This window comes from Leptosomus discolor, unplaced genomic scaffold (genome assembly GCF_034619465.1).
Source record: "Leptosomus discolor isolate bLepDis1 unplaced genomic scaffold, bLepDis1.hap2 HAP2_SCAFFOLD_43, whole genome shotgun sequence".
NCBI classification, from domain to species: domain Eukaryota; kingdom Metazoa; phylum Chordata; class Aves; order Leptosomiformes; family Leptosomidae; genus Leptosomus; species Leptosomus discolor.
Genome location: NW_028237934.1, coordinates 463,182 through 478,478, shown reverse-complemented (window position 1 = coordinate 478,478; position 15,297 = coordinate 463,182). Strand labels below are relative to the sequence as shown.

Genomic DNA, 15,297 nt, shown 5'->3' with positions numbered 1-15,297 from the left:
GGATCCATTGTATGGGGTACAAGCACAAATGCTAACAGGCCAAAGTCCTTTTGCGAGCGTGGCTTTACAACAAGGTTTTATAGGAGAGGTATTACAATTGTCACAGCAGTTAGCTTACCAAGCAATGATTTCAGTCAGGGAACCAGGAAAGATATGTTCCTTTGCCAACATTCAGCAGGGTCCACAAGAAAGTTTTCCTTCTTTTATTGATCGTTTAGATCAGGTTATTAGAAGTCATCCAGATTTGGCTGAGGGAATGAAGGAAAAGGTTTTTAAAGTGTTTGCCTTTGAGAATGCTAATGATACAACAAAAAAAGCTTTAAGTACCCTACCCAGAGATGCACAAGTAGCTGATATGCTTGAAGTTATAGAACGCACCAATGGTACCGCGTCCTTACTTGCTGCTGCTGTATACAGTGCGGTTCAGCCCCTCATAGATAGAAAGGAGGGAGGCAAGCAAAAGAGATGTTTCAATTGCAGGACAATGGGTCACTTTATCAGCCAAGGTAAACTCATTTCAGTCCCTCTGTAAATCAAACTTCCGCAGTTACACGGCGTACCAAATTCTAATCGCACTGTAGGTTTGTGCTTGCCAGGCAGGTTTAAAAAGTGCTTAATTTTTCAGTCATTGCAATAGGGTCAAAGCAGGTCCTTAGTTTAAAACTATTTTTTAAACTGTCTTATGATCTGTATGTGTCTGGTCAAAAAGAAAGCTTCATAATGCTATTTTTATCCATGATGTTAGCTGGCTGTAAAATATGAGACATTTTATCTAAAGCAGGTAAAGAAATTCAGGATTCATTTACAAGTTGCCTATAAAGTTGTGTAATTTGAAAAGCAGTATTCATTATGAAAGAGCTCTCAAGTTCCTTGTAAAGATAATCTAATTAAAAAAAAAAAATACAAAAAAGGGGGATCTGCATAAAAGATATAAAAGCCTTTGACAGATTTCTTGAAGTGCAATGGAGAATGGAGAATACCTGCTTGATAACACATAGTTGTTATTGAGTTTTCTCAGATTCAGTTGACAACCCAGAGGCGACAATCTCTGTCCGGCTGCAGGAGCCAATGAGGACCGGGACTCCCTAGGCGCGCCCCGGGACCTTTTCTCGGAGGGGCTCCCTGACTCATCTGGCTCGCTGCAGGGGCAGACACGGTCCATCTACGGAAAAAGGTATTCTTGCTGGTCTGGTTCTGTAATTTGCTAAATGTTCACACTGTGCACCGATTGGCATTGATGTCAACATGTATTTTCACCACTTGCACTGATATTTAACTACGTGAATGGGGTTAGTCTGCTTGGTGTTGTGGTTGGTATTGTAGTAATCATGTTTGCAGGTGTCTTCTTGTGTCTTTTGTGTGAATGGTGTAAAGGAGCTCCTTGTGTGATAGCGTAGAAACTGGTTATCAATATTTGAATGTGTGAGTGAGTGAGACGCAGTGTTATTGTCATCATTATATAGAAGATATTTTGTTAACCGCACTTTGCTGCTTTTCACAAAAAAAAAAAAAAAAAAAAAAAAAAAAAAAAAAGGGGGAGCAATGGGACAACAAAAGAGCTACCGCCCAATATGTTCTTGATTTGCGGCGACCGCGCATTAGCTCCAAGTCATAGGCAGTGGTTGAATATCTTGAATATCTCGTTCCTGTCCCAAAAGCGAAGGCGACGGGCCGCAGCCGGCCTGACGGAGATGTGTGATGATAATGTGGAATTGTGGTCTGCCACTGCTCGAGTGCTTGCATCATTTTTCGCGCCCGGCATAGCTGCAGCACAAGCACTCAAGCAAATAGAGAAATTAGCTTGCTGGTCAGAAAAGCAGTCTAATATAACTACACAAATCCTAGAACAGATGCTATTAGATCAAAATAGCTTAAGATGTGCGGTCTTGCAGAACCGTGCAGCTATTGATTTCTTGCTTCTAGCACAAGGTCATGGGTGTGAAGATGTCCAAGGGATGTGTTGCTTCAACCTGAGCGATCGTGGAGAATTGATTCATCAGCAGTTGCGGTGGCTGAAGGAGCACAGCCAAAAGATTCAGAAGGATACGAATTTGTTCGACTTATGGCTGCAAACATCTTTGGAAATCTCTCCCCTTGGTTACTAGGCTTAATCAAAGAAAGCATACGATGGCTTATTATAATTATATTGCTATTGCTAGGGTTAGGCTTCGTATGGAATTTGCTGCAGAAAGGCATATCGAGTCTCGTTCACAGAGTTTTATTTGTGCAAAATGAAAAAGGGGGAATTGTGGGAGCGTAGCTCGCTGAAAACAGGCATGGAATGCTAGAGGGCCTGCACAGGGAAAACTGTTGAACAGTTTGTCTAAACTAATATAGCAGGCCTCAAGGACGCTTCGACCTTGAGGGTCAGAATAGAAGAATTAGAAGCTAACATCCGTATGAGGCGGAACGCATTAGTATTAATAGTAAAGTGATAGGTAGAAGCAGATGACTGATGTGTGTATAGCACAATTAGAGTTTATGAAAAACTGCAAGTCATGATGACTTTGGAAAATTATGCTATATAAGAAAGTGCATCTGTACAATAAAAGGAGTTTCCTGATATAACTCATATTGAGTCTTTTGTGGATTCTCCAACTCCCGTCTCCGCACCTGGCCAGGAGAACACGGTGTTTCAGAAGAGCTGTGTTCACACACTCCTTCCTTGAGGTTTGAACATCTGTGCACTCTTTTGATGCCTTCAGAATTTTTTCGTGCTTTTGATACCTGTGACCTGTTCAGAAAAGGTCTGACTTGTAGACATCTCCCAAGGACAGAAAACCATGAGAACGAACTCGCATCTTCAGTTGAAAGTTGCTGTCAACTGGACATTGATGAATCTTTAAATGCTTAATATATGAAAACAGGAACACGTGGAAGTTTAAATACGAATTGGCATCAAAGGTCACAAATTTCCTCCAGCACAAAGGTCTCCAATTTGTTCTTCAGCAATAATAACTGACTGCATGAACCTTGTTATTACCTTCTCCTGATGGCTCAAATGGAGATGATGCACTGATTGCAACAGTAGTGCCTCTGGTACAGTCTTCAGAGGTATTGAAGGCTGTTCAGAAAAACTTGTGACCCCTCACACTTCAAGATTTGCCTTTTCTTTGGTAAGAGAAATGGTAAGTGTTGCAGTCAAAAGTTTCTTAGCCCTCCAATGACCACCAAGTTTTACTGCTCTGCTGTAGAAGTACGGCTGAGCAATCTCTTCCGTTTGGGACAGGTAACTAATGTGTCTCTGCTTTTGTCCTCAAAGGCTGAGTCGCAGCTCGTGCCTTGCAGGACAGCTGTGTCTGCACTGCAGTTGATGCGTTTAGTTCCATCAGCAAAGCTCTCCATAGTACCCGCCTTTGTGACAGAAGCCGTTGTTCAAGATGCTGGAATTGGGGTGCAGATGAAGAGTTCCTCAAAGAAGAAAGGTCACTTCTCTGGGAGCTGCCCGGTTCTTAACGGCGATGTCCCTGTGTGTTTCACAGCTGGGCTTCCTTCCCTGCAGTTGTGAAGTCCCACACAACGTGGGTTCAGTTCTAGCGAAGGGAACCAGGGTTGTAGCCCTTAACATCTTGGGACATAAAATTGGAGTGGGCCTGCAGGATGTAGGTGTGATCTCCACAGCCCTGGTATTCATAGGACCGGTGTTCTTGTGGCAGGTGGTAGATGCACACCCAGAAGTGGAATGTGTAACACTTAAAATGTTTCTAAGAACTCGTGTTCTTGTAAGGTCAGTATTCTTTTCTGCCTGAGCTGCAGGAGGAAGATAAGGAAGTGTTGACACTGAGGAGCTCCTCTCAAAAATGTCGTGCCCTAAGTGTGAGCTTGCTTTCCGTCTGGGCTATCCAGAACTCACTTTACAAGTAAAGCCTTGAGTTAGAAATCCTTCAGGGCAGAAATAACTTTTTTTTTTTTACGTTGTGCACTCATGTGCATGCAGGTAGCTTTCAAGTAACATTGGGCATTGCTTAACCAATATATTTGCTATGGAAAATATATTGCCATGGACACCATTTCAATGCAAACGAAGGAAGTGTTATCTTGGGTGTGCAAGAGCAGGAAAACCTGGGGGAGTGTTATTTCGAGATCGTGTGGAAGACTGGTAAATACACAATCTTGTGCAATCGGTGACAGTCTTTATGAATTCTTATTTTTCTAGAGAGCTCAGATTGGAAGAGGAATAGCTTGATCTGGTCTTGACTGTCCTGTAACTTGCCTAAATCTGTTCTCTTTTAATGTCTTTAGATGAAAAGAATCGATTTGCAGTTGAGCTGGATGAATTTGGGTCAGATACAATGAGTGAAATCAATATTGTTGGGCGAATTATCTTAAATGTTTGGAGAACGATGAGAAATGAGGTAAAGTTTTAAAAGGTTAATGTATTTGACTGGCTGGGGTTTTTTTAATGATTGTAGATATTGTTGAACATTTCTTCGAACTTCTATAACTGTCTCTTCTCTGTTTGTACACCTTTTCAAACAGAGCATTCTACCACTGGGACAGACTGGATGTTGCGTGTCGCTGGGATGTAAAATACTGAAGCCCTTACCTTTCAGTCATGTTACGTGATGATGTTCCTTTTCACTCCTTTCTGGGTTTTGAGAACAACTTACCCGATTTCACAACTTGTCAAGTGTGGTGCTTTTACGAAATTAACTACTTGAACTTCCTTTAAGCTGTCAGACTTACTCATTGCTTTGCTGTTTAAGACCTTACATTTAATACTCAGATGGTTCAGTCCTTAGAAGTCCTGTTCTGACCAAATTCAGACCTGACCTTTGTGATTTACTTAATTCAGCGTATTCTTTTCAACTGATGAGGGATATTCTTTCCTGACTTGTAAATAGTTCGGGACTTCTACGTATGTATGTTTACCTTTTTTAGCAAAGAATCCTAATACGAAGTTAATAAATTGAGTTGTCACAGTTTTTAAAAAGTAGGGATTTCTCTGACGATGAAAGACATCACACAGGTTAACGCAGCCTCTGTGTTTTTCTAGGTGCATCTAATGAATTACCCTTTTGAAAACGTGGGCTTTCATGTTCTTCATCACCGTTTTCCTTTATTTACTCTCCGAGTGCTGTCTGATTCGTTTGATAATAAGGCAGATGTCTACGGGTGGAGCTGTTGATCCAGTTTGTTTGTTCTTTTTAAGGCCAGATCCTTAACATGGGAATAGGTGTAAGCTAAAGTCAGCGTAAGGAGAAATAATCAGTTTAGCTCAGGTACTGGAACAGTCTGTATGCAGCAACATGAGCTTATTTACTCTGCTGTTGTGCTGTGCTCTGTTGTGTACTTGTACCCTCAATATTTCATCTCTCTGTATGTTTCTGTTTAAAGTACACAAAACCAAAGCAAATGCTCAGTCCCAGTTCCACCGTATCTGAATAGATGGACCATGTTGAAGTTCTGGAAGGTATTTATTTTGTATGTACTATTCCTCAGAAAGACTTTTAATGAACTGCCAGGTTTCTGTTTTACTTCACGGTGCATTCCAACAAAGCTAGGCTCCAAAGGAGAACAAAACCGTGTGCGAGATGTTAAGGCAGTAACTACAGCGGCTTAAAAACAGCGTTTATATGACATGTATCACACTGGGCTTCACTCTTCGCTGGAGTGATTTGGTGTTGTGTGGTGTGAACAGCTCATAAAGCTGAGTGCTGATCTGAGCGTCATTCATGACATACAGGTGATTTCTGTTCAAGTTAAATACTTTGCAACTAAGTGGAAACTTGGTTTAGTGCTGAAATTATAAATCTATGTGCAGCTGAGATAGGTGTTGTTAATACAGAAGGTGTTATATTAACAGTTGTTTGGATTGTTAATATTGAAGGGGTTTGTTCCACCAAAGTCCACTCAGTTAAAAAACCATGTAAACAGGGGAAGAGCAACTGGAGTTTCTGTTTCAGTAGTCCTTTGGGGGAGTGGGGAAAACAGTACAAAGTGTGTCATTGAGATAGGCCTTAACAGCAGTTTGCTGTAGCACAGTCTGTGTCTCTCTTTAGAATACATAAGTGTTTATTTGTGTGTGCCACGTTTTTGAAAGAGCCGTGTGAGAATGTCCTGGGGGGAATTTTGTTTGCTGGTTTGTAACAAGCTGTCATAAAAACTCGTTGTTATTAGTAGAAAGAGCAACACCCTCTTGATGGTTTATAACGAGGCGTTGCCTTTCACACATGGAAAGTGGTTGATCATTCTGTTGGCTGGGTCCGTGGGGATCTGCAGTTGTCAGACAAACTGGATTGGATTGAGGGAACGCGTGAGATGGCGAGACTTTTTGGCATTCAGTTCTTACACGTATGAACAAGGGGCTCCCAGGTAAGATCTGGTTTTCCTTACACTTCACAAAAGCAAAACAGTCTTTATACAATCATTCTCCAGTACCTTTTCGGTTAGTGTGTGTGTTTTCATAAGGTCACAGAAAACTGTTTTGCATGACATGAAATGTAAAGAAAGGGCATTCAAAAGCGGTACTAATGGACTGAATGGTTAGTCTCAGAGGTTAAAAATAGCTGTTTATTTTTAACAATGAGTGCCCCGGAGGTAATCACGCCAGTGAGTCTCTTCTTCTGACTGAGTCTGAGAATGAATGCTTTTTAAAACAATAACCAGTAAATCGAGAACGCCTTAGAAAGATGGGATGGTTTTCTTCCAGGGCAGGCAAAGCTGCATCGAGTGTGTGCTGAGTGACACGTGCTGTGAAGCAGACCTCTGGGTGAGGTCTGATGGTAAGACAAGAAGGGCTCTGGCTTTATTAAGGACATGTGTCATGCAAGTCGTGTGTGGTTCTGTTATTTCGATACCAGCATCAGAGGGAGCGGGAGCAGGACAGAGTGATACTTACACTGCTCTTCCTTTGAGACCCCAGCAGTTTCCAGCAATACCAAGGGCTTTCCTTGCCCAGATTCCGAGGGACTGGACTAACTAGACTGTTTTCATGGCTTCTCATGAGCCCTGAACAGCGCCTGAAACGAGAGACAACTACTCTCACTCATGTGGTCTGCGCTGCTGTTGTCTTCTTTCCTGCCCTCCTCCTTCTTTCCTGCCCTCCTTCTGCTTTCTGTCTTAACAGACTGTAGCTGAGCTGACCAGGACTGATTATTTTGCCAACTTCTGTGGACAAAAAGACAACTTGGAAACTGCTGTCCTGAGCCGACCAGCGTTGTCCTGAGCCAGCCCGAAACGGGAGTGTCTGAAGCTGCCGGTCCTTAACACTCCAACCCAACTCAAGAGCGTTGCCATCTTTTCCCTTGGACTGCAGTTGCCTGGGTCACCTCGTGCCCCAGTGCAGGTTCTTGTTGGTCTTGCTGGTGCTGGCCCTGTGTTTTGGGCGGGGGGCAGCCCTGGCCGCAGAACCCCGGTGGTGTTCAGTTGGTATTTGCCAGTTCAGCTCCCTGACCCGGTTCACCACGTTCCCCGAAAAGTGCCGCTGTTGGAGCGAGGGAGGAGAAACGCAGAGCTAGGGCCAGGGAGGGGGGGCTGGCGTGCTGCCGACGTAGGGGTGCTTGAGCGGTCACGGCTGCAGCCCGCAGAGCCTGTCCTGCCTGTCATTTTCTCAGATGGCCGTGCGTGGGGGTGAGCACAGAAACAGGCTGCATGTTCTGTCCTGACTGCTCTTTGCTCTTTCCTTCTGTGCACTCAGGTTTTGTTCCCACTGAAACTTTCCAGATCACAACAATAGCAGTTGCAGCAATTCCCAGTCACCTCAAATAATTTTTTTTCTCTCAGAAGAATCATCGCTGCCATTTATGTAGATACTCCTTTTCTCCTTAGCTGGAAAAGATGTGAAACGGAATAGCACTAAGAACAGATTTCAGATATTTTGTTTTCCATATTTTTGTATCTCATATGAAGTTTTACAAGACCTTTTTTAAAGGTGGATTTTTCTTTTATTTTATTAAGCTATCTTGAATATTCCATAGTAGACTAAACAAATCTAAGAGGGAGATGGTCATAGACCTAGGGATTATTAGTCAGATGACTGAAGAACTTGCTGAGCACTAGAAAAAAGAAAACAAAACCAACCCAAACCCCTCGCTCTTGCCAGATCCAGTCCCTGAGCACCTCATCCCACACCTGAGCTCAGCACTGGACACAGCTTAGTGCAAGGCAGCAGCAGCAGCTCATGCTGCTGCAGAGCTGCACTTTCAAACCCCAACCTGTTTGTGAGGTAGCAGGGTCTGGTTAAAGCTGTTGGTTCTCTGAGTTCATTGATAACGTCAGAGTTAAAGAAATTAGACCGAAGCCATTCAGTACAATACTTGAATGTGTAGTGCGTCAGGCAGAGGGCTTTTGAGCCGTGATTGAGTTGCTTACAAAGAACAGAATCAGGATTACATGGGGCTGTTCTTTGATATTTTGGGATTTTCAGTCCTTTGCCACCCATGTGTGTAATTTTCAGCTATTTTGGTTTTTATTGTGAATGGACACAGTGAATACCTGGCTATCAGTGCTTTTAAAGCCTTACTAAAGCATTGAGTAATGAATAAATAGGACTGGTTTTTCTCATGTTGCTACCTCCACATGCAACATTTTGTGATGTCTCGAACAAGGTGACAGTTCTTAAACTTTTGGGGTTTTATGCTTCCTGTACTACTTGTGGCATCCTCAGGCAGAAAGCACGATACCCAGAGCAAAGCAGCAGACTTTTGAACTGGGCTAACTTGGATTCTTCCCTTAGTTCTCTTGCTGCAAAGCACGTTCTAGTTACTCCTCACGGTTAAAAGCTTGGAGGCACAATTACCAGCTGACACAGCTCCCGTGTCATTTCTCTGTTTTCCCAGATGTTGAAATAATAGTGCAGTGCCTCTTTCCTGGAATGATGACCAGGAAAATGCTCACCAGCTGCATGTTATACTATGTTTTCTTCAGTGTTCTGCAAGTCCAACAAAACTACAGTTTAGTAAACGCTTGTTCCCTGACTGCAGCATGGCCATCCGCACATGTTGTTGCAGCCTGTTGGGTGTTTATTTTTCCATAGGTAAAAATTAGAAGTACTTGATTTTTAGCTATTAGAGCTAAATGGTGAGGAAACAGATGGAAAAGTTCCACTGTATGTGATAGAAAATGTACCTTAAAAGCGAGAGTGTGGCTGTTTATTTTGGAAAACTGGTTGTCTGTGCTTTAAATTCAGGAAATGTGAGTGTGTACTCGCACAGTTGGATACAGCCGTGTTTACTCTGCATTTCTGAAATTACAGCGACTGTATCCAACCTGTTGTGCAGTATCGTGTGGAGTCCCTGGTGCTGCGTATTGCAAAGCCAATGAATTGTGTTCCTGGGACACCCAGCATCCAGCAGCGAGCTCAAGGGAAAGCCCTGCAACGTGCTCCCTCAGTACCGGAGCCAGAATCCCGCTCCTGCGGCAGTGCTGTTCTCGTGTGAGCCTTCCAGCCGTTAGAGCCTTCCGCTGGGATAGCGCACAGCTACTGGTTTTCAGCCTGCCTGGGACAGGTTGAAAGCTTAGGGAAGTGAGTGGTTCATCTTTTCTCACAAACTTGAATTCCATGCTGGGGGGGTGGGGGGTGGGGTAAGGGGGTGGTGTATGCACACACATATACCTATGCACATCAATATGTATTTTTAATTAAACAGAGAATTAGACTCTGTTCTGATTAAAAAAAAAAATCAACTCTGTATGTCCATGTGTGTACAGCTGTCCCATTCTTGTGGTGAGGCCGGTTTTTTTTTCAGAAATAGTTAGAATGTCACATAAATGTACTCCCTGCTTTGAACACTGGACTGGTATTATTCGGCTGTACGTTAATAAATGATTGTTGTTCTCTTTTGACAGTTGTAGTTCATTCTGGTCTTAACTATGCAAAATGGAAAGATACAATGAGTTACTCTGTGTGGCCTCTTATGGAGCTTAACAGCGATTCTGTTGATTGGAAATCTCATGGGTCATTATAACGTGTTATTTGTAATTGTACGTCGCTAAGAAATTTTGAATGACAGTATGTTTGTTTATAGCTGAGATTATAATTGTGACTGTATCCTTGGTAGTGTTACCAGCATTTAATGTGAGTTGGTGGGTTTCCTTGCTCGGGCTGTAAATGAATGAGTTGTCTTCATATTTCATTTTCCTCTTTATCAGACAGGATGCATTCCAATCTGGCCGTGCATCTCTCAGAGCCCTTCTTGACTGACTATACCAGATTAGAGATGATACCGCAGTGTCACCCAGTGGAGTATCTTTTGTCAAGGTGACGCTATCAGGGCTCTGTGACAGGCACTTTTCCTTCCTGTTGGCCGAGCAGCTGAAGACCAACTTGATCTTGTAGTTTCTGTTTTGCTGCATTACGAGCAGACAGAAGGGGGGGAGGTTCAGTCTCCCATTTCCCCATGTTTTTTGATATTTGTCAGACGGCTGAACTTCTGGCAGTTCAGGAAATATTTACACTTTATGCTTTCATGTACCCTGAAGGCTCATTTCATCAATAATTAAACTGTGTTTTACTTGTGCAGTTTGGGGATCAAACAGTAATTATCTGTGTGTAACACTTCGTTCTTCCTCTGCCTGTAGAGCAGAATGTTTTCCTAGACAAAGTGTCGTGGTTCGGGAGATGAAACTCCCTGACTTCTTTCTGTTCTTCTCATTTTATAGGAGGTGTCTGCTGGCTGCTTTGTAAGGAAGTAATAAATATGGCCTGGAGCTCTTTCAAACAATTAGCCAATCACCAGCATACACCTATTTAGCGTAAACCACAAACTTCAAGTAAAGAATATTTGCAGAATTTTTAAACAGTGTTCCTTTAGCATTTAACATTTTGAGAATGAACAGGTAAGTCTTGAAGTCCCGTTTCAGTTAACAAGGGTATCTAACCAGTGGGTGAGTGGGGCTGAGGAGAACAAAGAAGCAGCTGTTTACCCTGCCCTTGAGAGCTTTGCCTGCATTCGGGGTTGCTCGTGGTAGTTGTGGGAAGAGCCAAATCGTTGGTGCCTGAGGCACCTTGCAAACTAATTTGTCCTCTAAACAGCGATTATCTTAACAGTTCTGGGGTTTGCTTTTACTCCTCATTCTTTAGGTTGGGCTTTTGAACGTGATTTTTTCCTTGGTTCCCTTTGTGGCAGCCTTCAAGAAGAAAGGGTGTGCTGGCGGGAGTGCTGGGAGGGATCTTGGAGCCGAGGACGGCGGTGCAACAGCCCGTGAAGGCTTATGAGCCTGACAAGGCTGTGACTGGAATGCCTGCAGCTCGGCAGTCGGGTCTGGAATTTACAGCTGACGTCACGGGCGGTGCCAGCGGTGCTGATGGCTCTGGAGGAGGGCCGGCGGGGGCGGGGCGGCGCTGCCGCGGCGGGGGCCGCCGCTGGGGAGAGCGGGGCCGGCCCGGGGCTGGGCTGGCGGCCGGGCTGGGCGGCGGAGAGCGGCGGAGCCACCGGCTGCTCGCTGGGGGCTGCTGGGGAGCGGCGGCCCCGGCCCCGGCGGCGTCGCGGGGCTCCCGGCGGGCGGGCGGTGCCGGACTCCGCTGCCCGGGGTGCGGGCTGGTGCCCGCGGGGCAGGAGGAGCCGTCGGCCGAGCGGGAGCGGGGCTTAGGTGTGGAAGAGGCGCGGGCTGTGGGTTTTGCTGTTCAAAGTGCGGGGAAGGGTAACGAAGGGGTTATGACTGCGAGGGCAGAAGGAGGGTGGGGGCGCTTTGCGAGAAGCCCGGGGCTGCGACACTGCGAAAGTTGGGCAAGTTCCTCCCCGCGGGGCGAGGGGAGGCTGCAGCCGCTCGCCGCGACCCTCTGCGTGAGAGCCCGGCCGGGAGCCGCTGCGCCTCGCCTGCTCCTCGCTGCGGGGGGAGATGCTGCAGCCCAGGAGGTCCCGTCGGGTCTGGTTCAGCATCGGCTGGGGCAGAGCCCAGGCGCTGACGAAGTTCCTTTCCCCGCGGCGAACGCGCAGAGACGCCCCGGCCCCCGCGGTGCTGCCGCTGGTCGTGTCCGTCTGAGCGAGAGGGGTGCGCAGCGCGGTTCCCGGGACAGAGCGGGCCCCCGGGGAGCCCCTGCTGGCGCCTGGTCTGCCCGTGCGTGAGCCGGGCTGTGCCGGCGAAGGACCGTTTGAGAGAGGCACCTCTGTCTGTCAGGGATTTGAACTCTCCCTCACTGTCAGCAGTTCTGACTGAAATAGCGGAGCTGTTGCGTTCCAGGGTGCGGAGCGAGGGCCGCGGTAGCTGTCTGTGCTGCCCCGGGGCGCTCCGGTGCCGGGCAGGACGGCGGCTCCGTGCCGAGCGCGGGGCGGTGGTTTCTGCCGCCCGCCGCGGTGGAGCTGCGGGACCGTCCCCGCTCCCCCGGGGGGAGACTTGCCGGGCCGGAGGCTGAGCACGGGCCTCGGGTGCCGAACGGCCGGAGGAGTGACAGGGGGTCGTGGCTGTGGAACGCTCCAGTCCCCCCAGCCCAACCCCCGCCCTGCCGGTCTCCTCCCTCCCGCCCTGCCCCGCCCGCCCCCGCGCTCCCAGCGGAGCCGCAGCCGGCGGGGACTCGCCCGGCGCCCGGCACGTCCCGCCCGGCGCCCCCAGCCGCCGGCCGGGCTCGGCTCTGCTGCGGGCGGACCGGCCACAGGAGCAGCGGGGAGCAGGGGCGGGAGGCGGGGGCGGCAGCGGGACCCCCCGAGCCCCGCGTCCGCGGGAAGGGCCGGCGGGAGCGGCTGCTGTGAGCGCTCCGCTCTCCGCACGCCTCCGCGGGGCGCGCTGGCGCGGACGGTTTGCGGGCAGAGAGCGGGGTGTCTGTGAGGGGCCGAGCGCGGTTTGGGGGGAGGTGGCAGCCGCTCCGCCCGGAGTCGGTCACTGCCGAGCCGCGCCGTCGTTAAAAGGATTCGGGCCTCGGGGTGCGAGCCCTCGGTCCTGCCCCCTCGGCGTGTCCCCTGAGCTCGGCCGTCCCTCGCCCCCCCCCGAGCGGGAGCGCGGCCGGGGACGGAGCGGAGCGGGCTCCCCGGCACCCCGCGCCCCGCAGGCGCCTTTCGGGTGCGTCATTAGTGATAATAATATCAGTTCTTTTTGTAGCGAGATTGAGGATGGATGGGGGAAAGCGATGGGAAATAATCGCCTTTTTTCCGGTGGAAATAAGGAAACGTGAAAATCATGCACTGGGGCGCGGGGGCGGGGGGTCGGGAGGGAGGGAGGAGAAAAGCGTTTGTAATTTGAAACAGAAAGAAAAGGCTTTTATTGGGGAAAATACGTCTCTAATCAAATCTGTCTAAATTAAATGCTGTCTACAAACCAGAAGTCACCAACCAGCAAAAAGTATATGCGCTCAGTTCGGTTTCCCCTTAGTTTCATAGTTTTGCTTCCGACTCGAAATTTCCAAGTGATTACCGCTCCGATGTCAAGGCTGAAAGAGCATTTTCTGTAAACGTTCGGTTTATAAGTACAGGGAGAAACACGTATTTGGGGATCCTGATATTCAGGCGAACGCACCAAGAAGAAACCAGCTGCCGGCGGCGGAAAAACAAATGAACGGGAGAGAAAGGTGCGGGGGATGCCCTGCAAATAAAGCAATCGCTACAGAGATATTTAGATGTATTTAATGGGATGCGTTATTCAAAAGCCCTGCTGACTGGTCTAATCATTTAGAATCGCCTGTTTTCCTAAAAACTTTACCAAATATTTACACTCAATAAACATTAATCGATTAACAAGCCGGTCGTGCTCTTACAGGACCCTTCCTGTGCTCCCGCCATCGCACTGTCCCCGCGCATCTCCACCGTTTTGTCGTTTTGACAAAGTATAAACGGAGCCCTTCAGGCGGTGGTGTTTACAAACCGGCTCGTTTGGGCTCGGAGTGAATCTCCCCGTCCATCCACATCACCAGATAGAATAATAGTAACGAATCAGACAGGGAAGATCCGGGCTGAACCACCGACCTTTTCCCTTTTTCCCCAGGGGTACTGAAGTCCCGAATCACCAATTCTTCTGACTTTCTGGCCGTTGATCCACGGGAATTCGTAGTTCAACGACAAAGGTAACAACAAAACAGTATTCGACTGTTCGACAGCTGGAGGAAAAGGATAACTCCTGTGTACGAGCTGCTGCTGAGCTTGGCCAGATTGAGGGGAAAAAAGGGCGAACAGCCCGGCGGGGTGACGTCAGGCGCACCCAGCGCGCTGTCCGGGCTCCGGGGCTCCTTTCCCGGCGGGCCGGCAGGAGCCCCGGCGGGCGGCAGCCGCTGCGCTCTCTCCCCCTGCGCAGCCCGCGCCCTCCCGGCCCGGCCTCCCGCTCTCCCCCGCGGCTCCTCTGGCTGCCGGTGGCGGGACGCGGCTCCCACGGCCGTTCCCGGCTCGCTGTCCCGGGCAAGGCCAGCACCGCGCGCGGGCTCCGGCGGCGGATCCCGCTGCCCCTTCCGAGGCGCGGTGAGACCCGAGTCCTCCGGCCGAAGCGGGGGAAGCCGCGCTCGGCGCCGCTCCTCGGGGCCGGGCCGGGGGCCGGGTGTGGAGCGGAGCGATGCTCTCCCTGAGCCCGCCCGGGGCCCCGCTGCTCCTCCGGCCCCGCTGCCAGGGGCGGCCCGGAGCCCCCCGGGAGAGCCGAGCGCTGGGCGGGCGGCCGGGCTGTCCCCGCCGCTCGGGGGGAGGGAGGGGAGCGGCGGGGCCGGCGGCGGCCGAGCTCCCGCGGGGAGACCCGCCCGTCCCCGCCTCCCCATCCCGGGGCAGCGCCGGCGTGGCTCGCTGCTGCCCACCCTGCCCTTCCCGGGCGTTTGCGGGGCGGACGGACACCCGCCGCCGGGGCTGACCTGTGCCGGGGATGCTCCCGCCGCGCCCTGGTCCCGCCGTGCCCGGGGCGGGGGGACTCTCGCCCCTGCAGCCCCCGCAGCCCCCTCTTTTCTTTGCCCCCCCCGGCGCCGCCGTAAAAGGCGGAGCTCTGCAGGGGGTGCGGCGGGGACGGGCGCGGGTGCCCCCGAGGGAGAGGCGACTGCTGTCGGGCGGCCGCTGGCCTCCCCGGGACCGGCGAGAGGCCCGATCCCGTCCGGCCGCGACTTCCCAGCCGAAGCTCTCCCTCCCGCTGGCAGCGCTTCGCCGGCGCTGTCGTGCCGACCCGGCGCTCCGCTGTGACGAGCTTTAGCGGCAGCGGCGCTTCCCCGCCCGCTCGTCCCCTCTTCCCGGCCCCGCCGTAGATTACCCGGGGCCGGCCCGGGAAACGCCTGGAGGCGCAACGGCCGGGGGCCGGGCCGGGCCGCGGAGGGTGGGTGGGCTGCTGCGCGCCCGATCCCGAGACAGCTCCGCGGGATCGGGGAGCAGTCGGGCCCCTCTCCCCCGCGCCGCAGCCGGCGGCCCCGCGGCTCCCCGCCCCCTCGCCCCGACCTCCCCGCTCCGCTCCGCTGTGCCCGCTATC

The 15,297-nt window shown here is 50.3% G+C and overlaps 1 protein-coding gene across 1 annotated transcript; it reads left to right on the top strand.

Moving 5' to 3' along the window:
* Window positions 1–1,541: 1,541 nt before the first annotated feature.
* On the top strand, window positions 1,542–2,453 carry LOC147412354 (syncytin-A-like; the record flags this gene model as incomplete). The annotated part of the gene is given in 2 exon segments (XM_086481443.1): window positions 1,542–2,070; window positions 2,073–2,453. Coding segments are annotated over 2 exon segments (717 nt in total), but the record flags the coding sequence as incomplete, so codon positions are not given.
* Window positions 2,454–15,297: the final 12,844 nt, after the last annotated feature.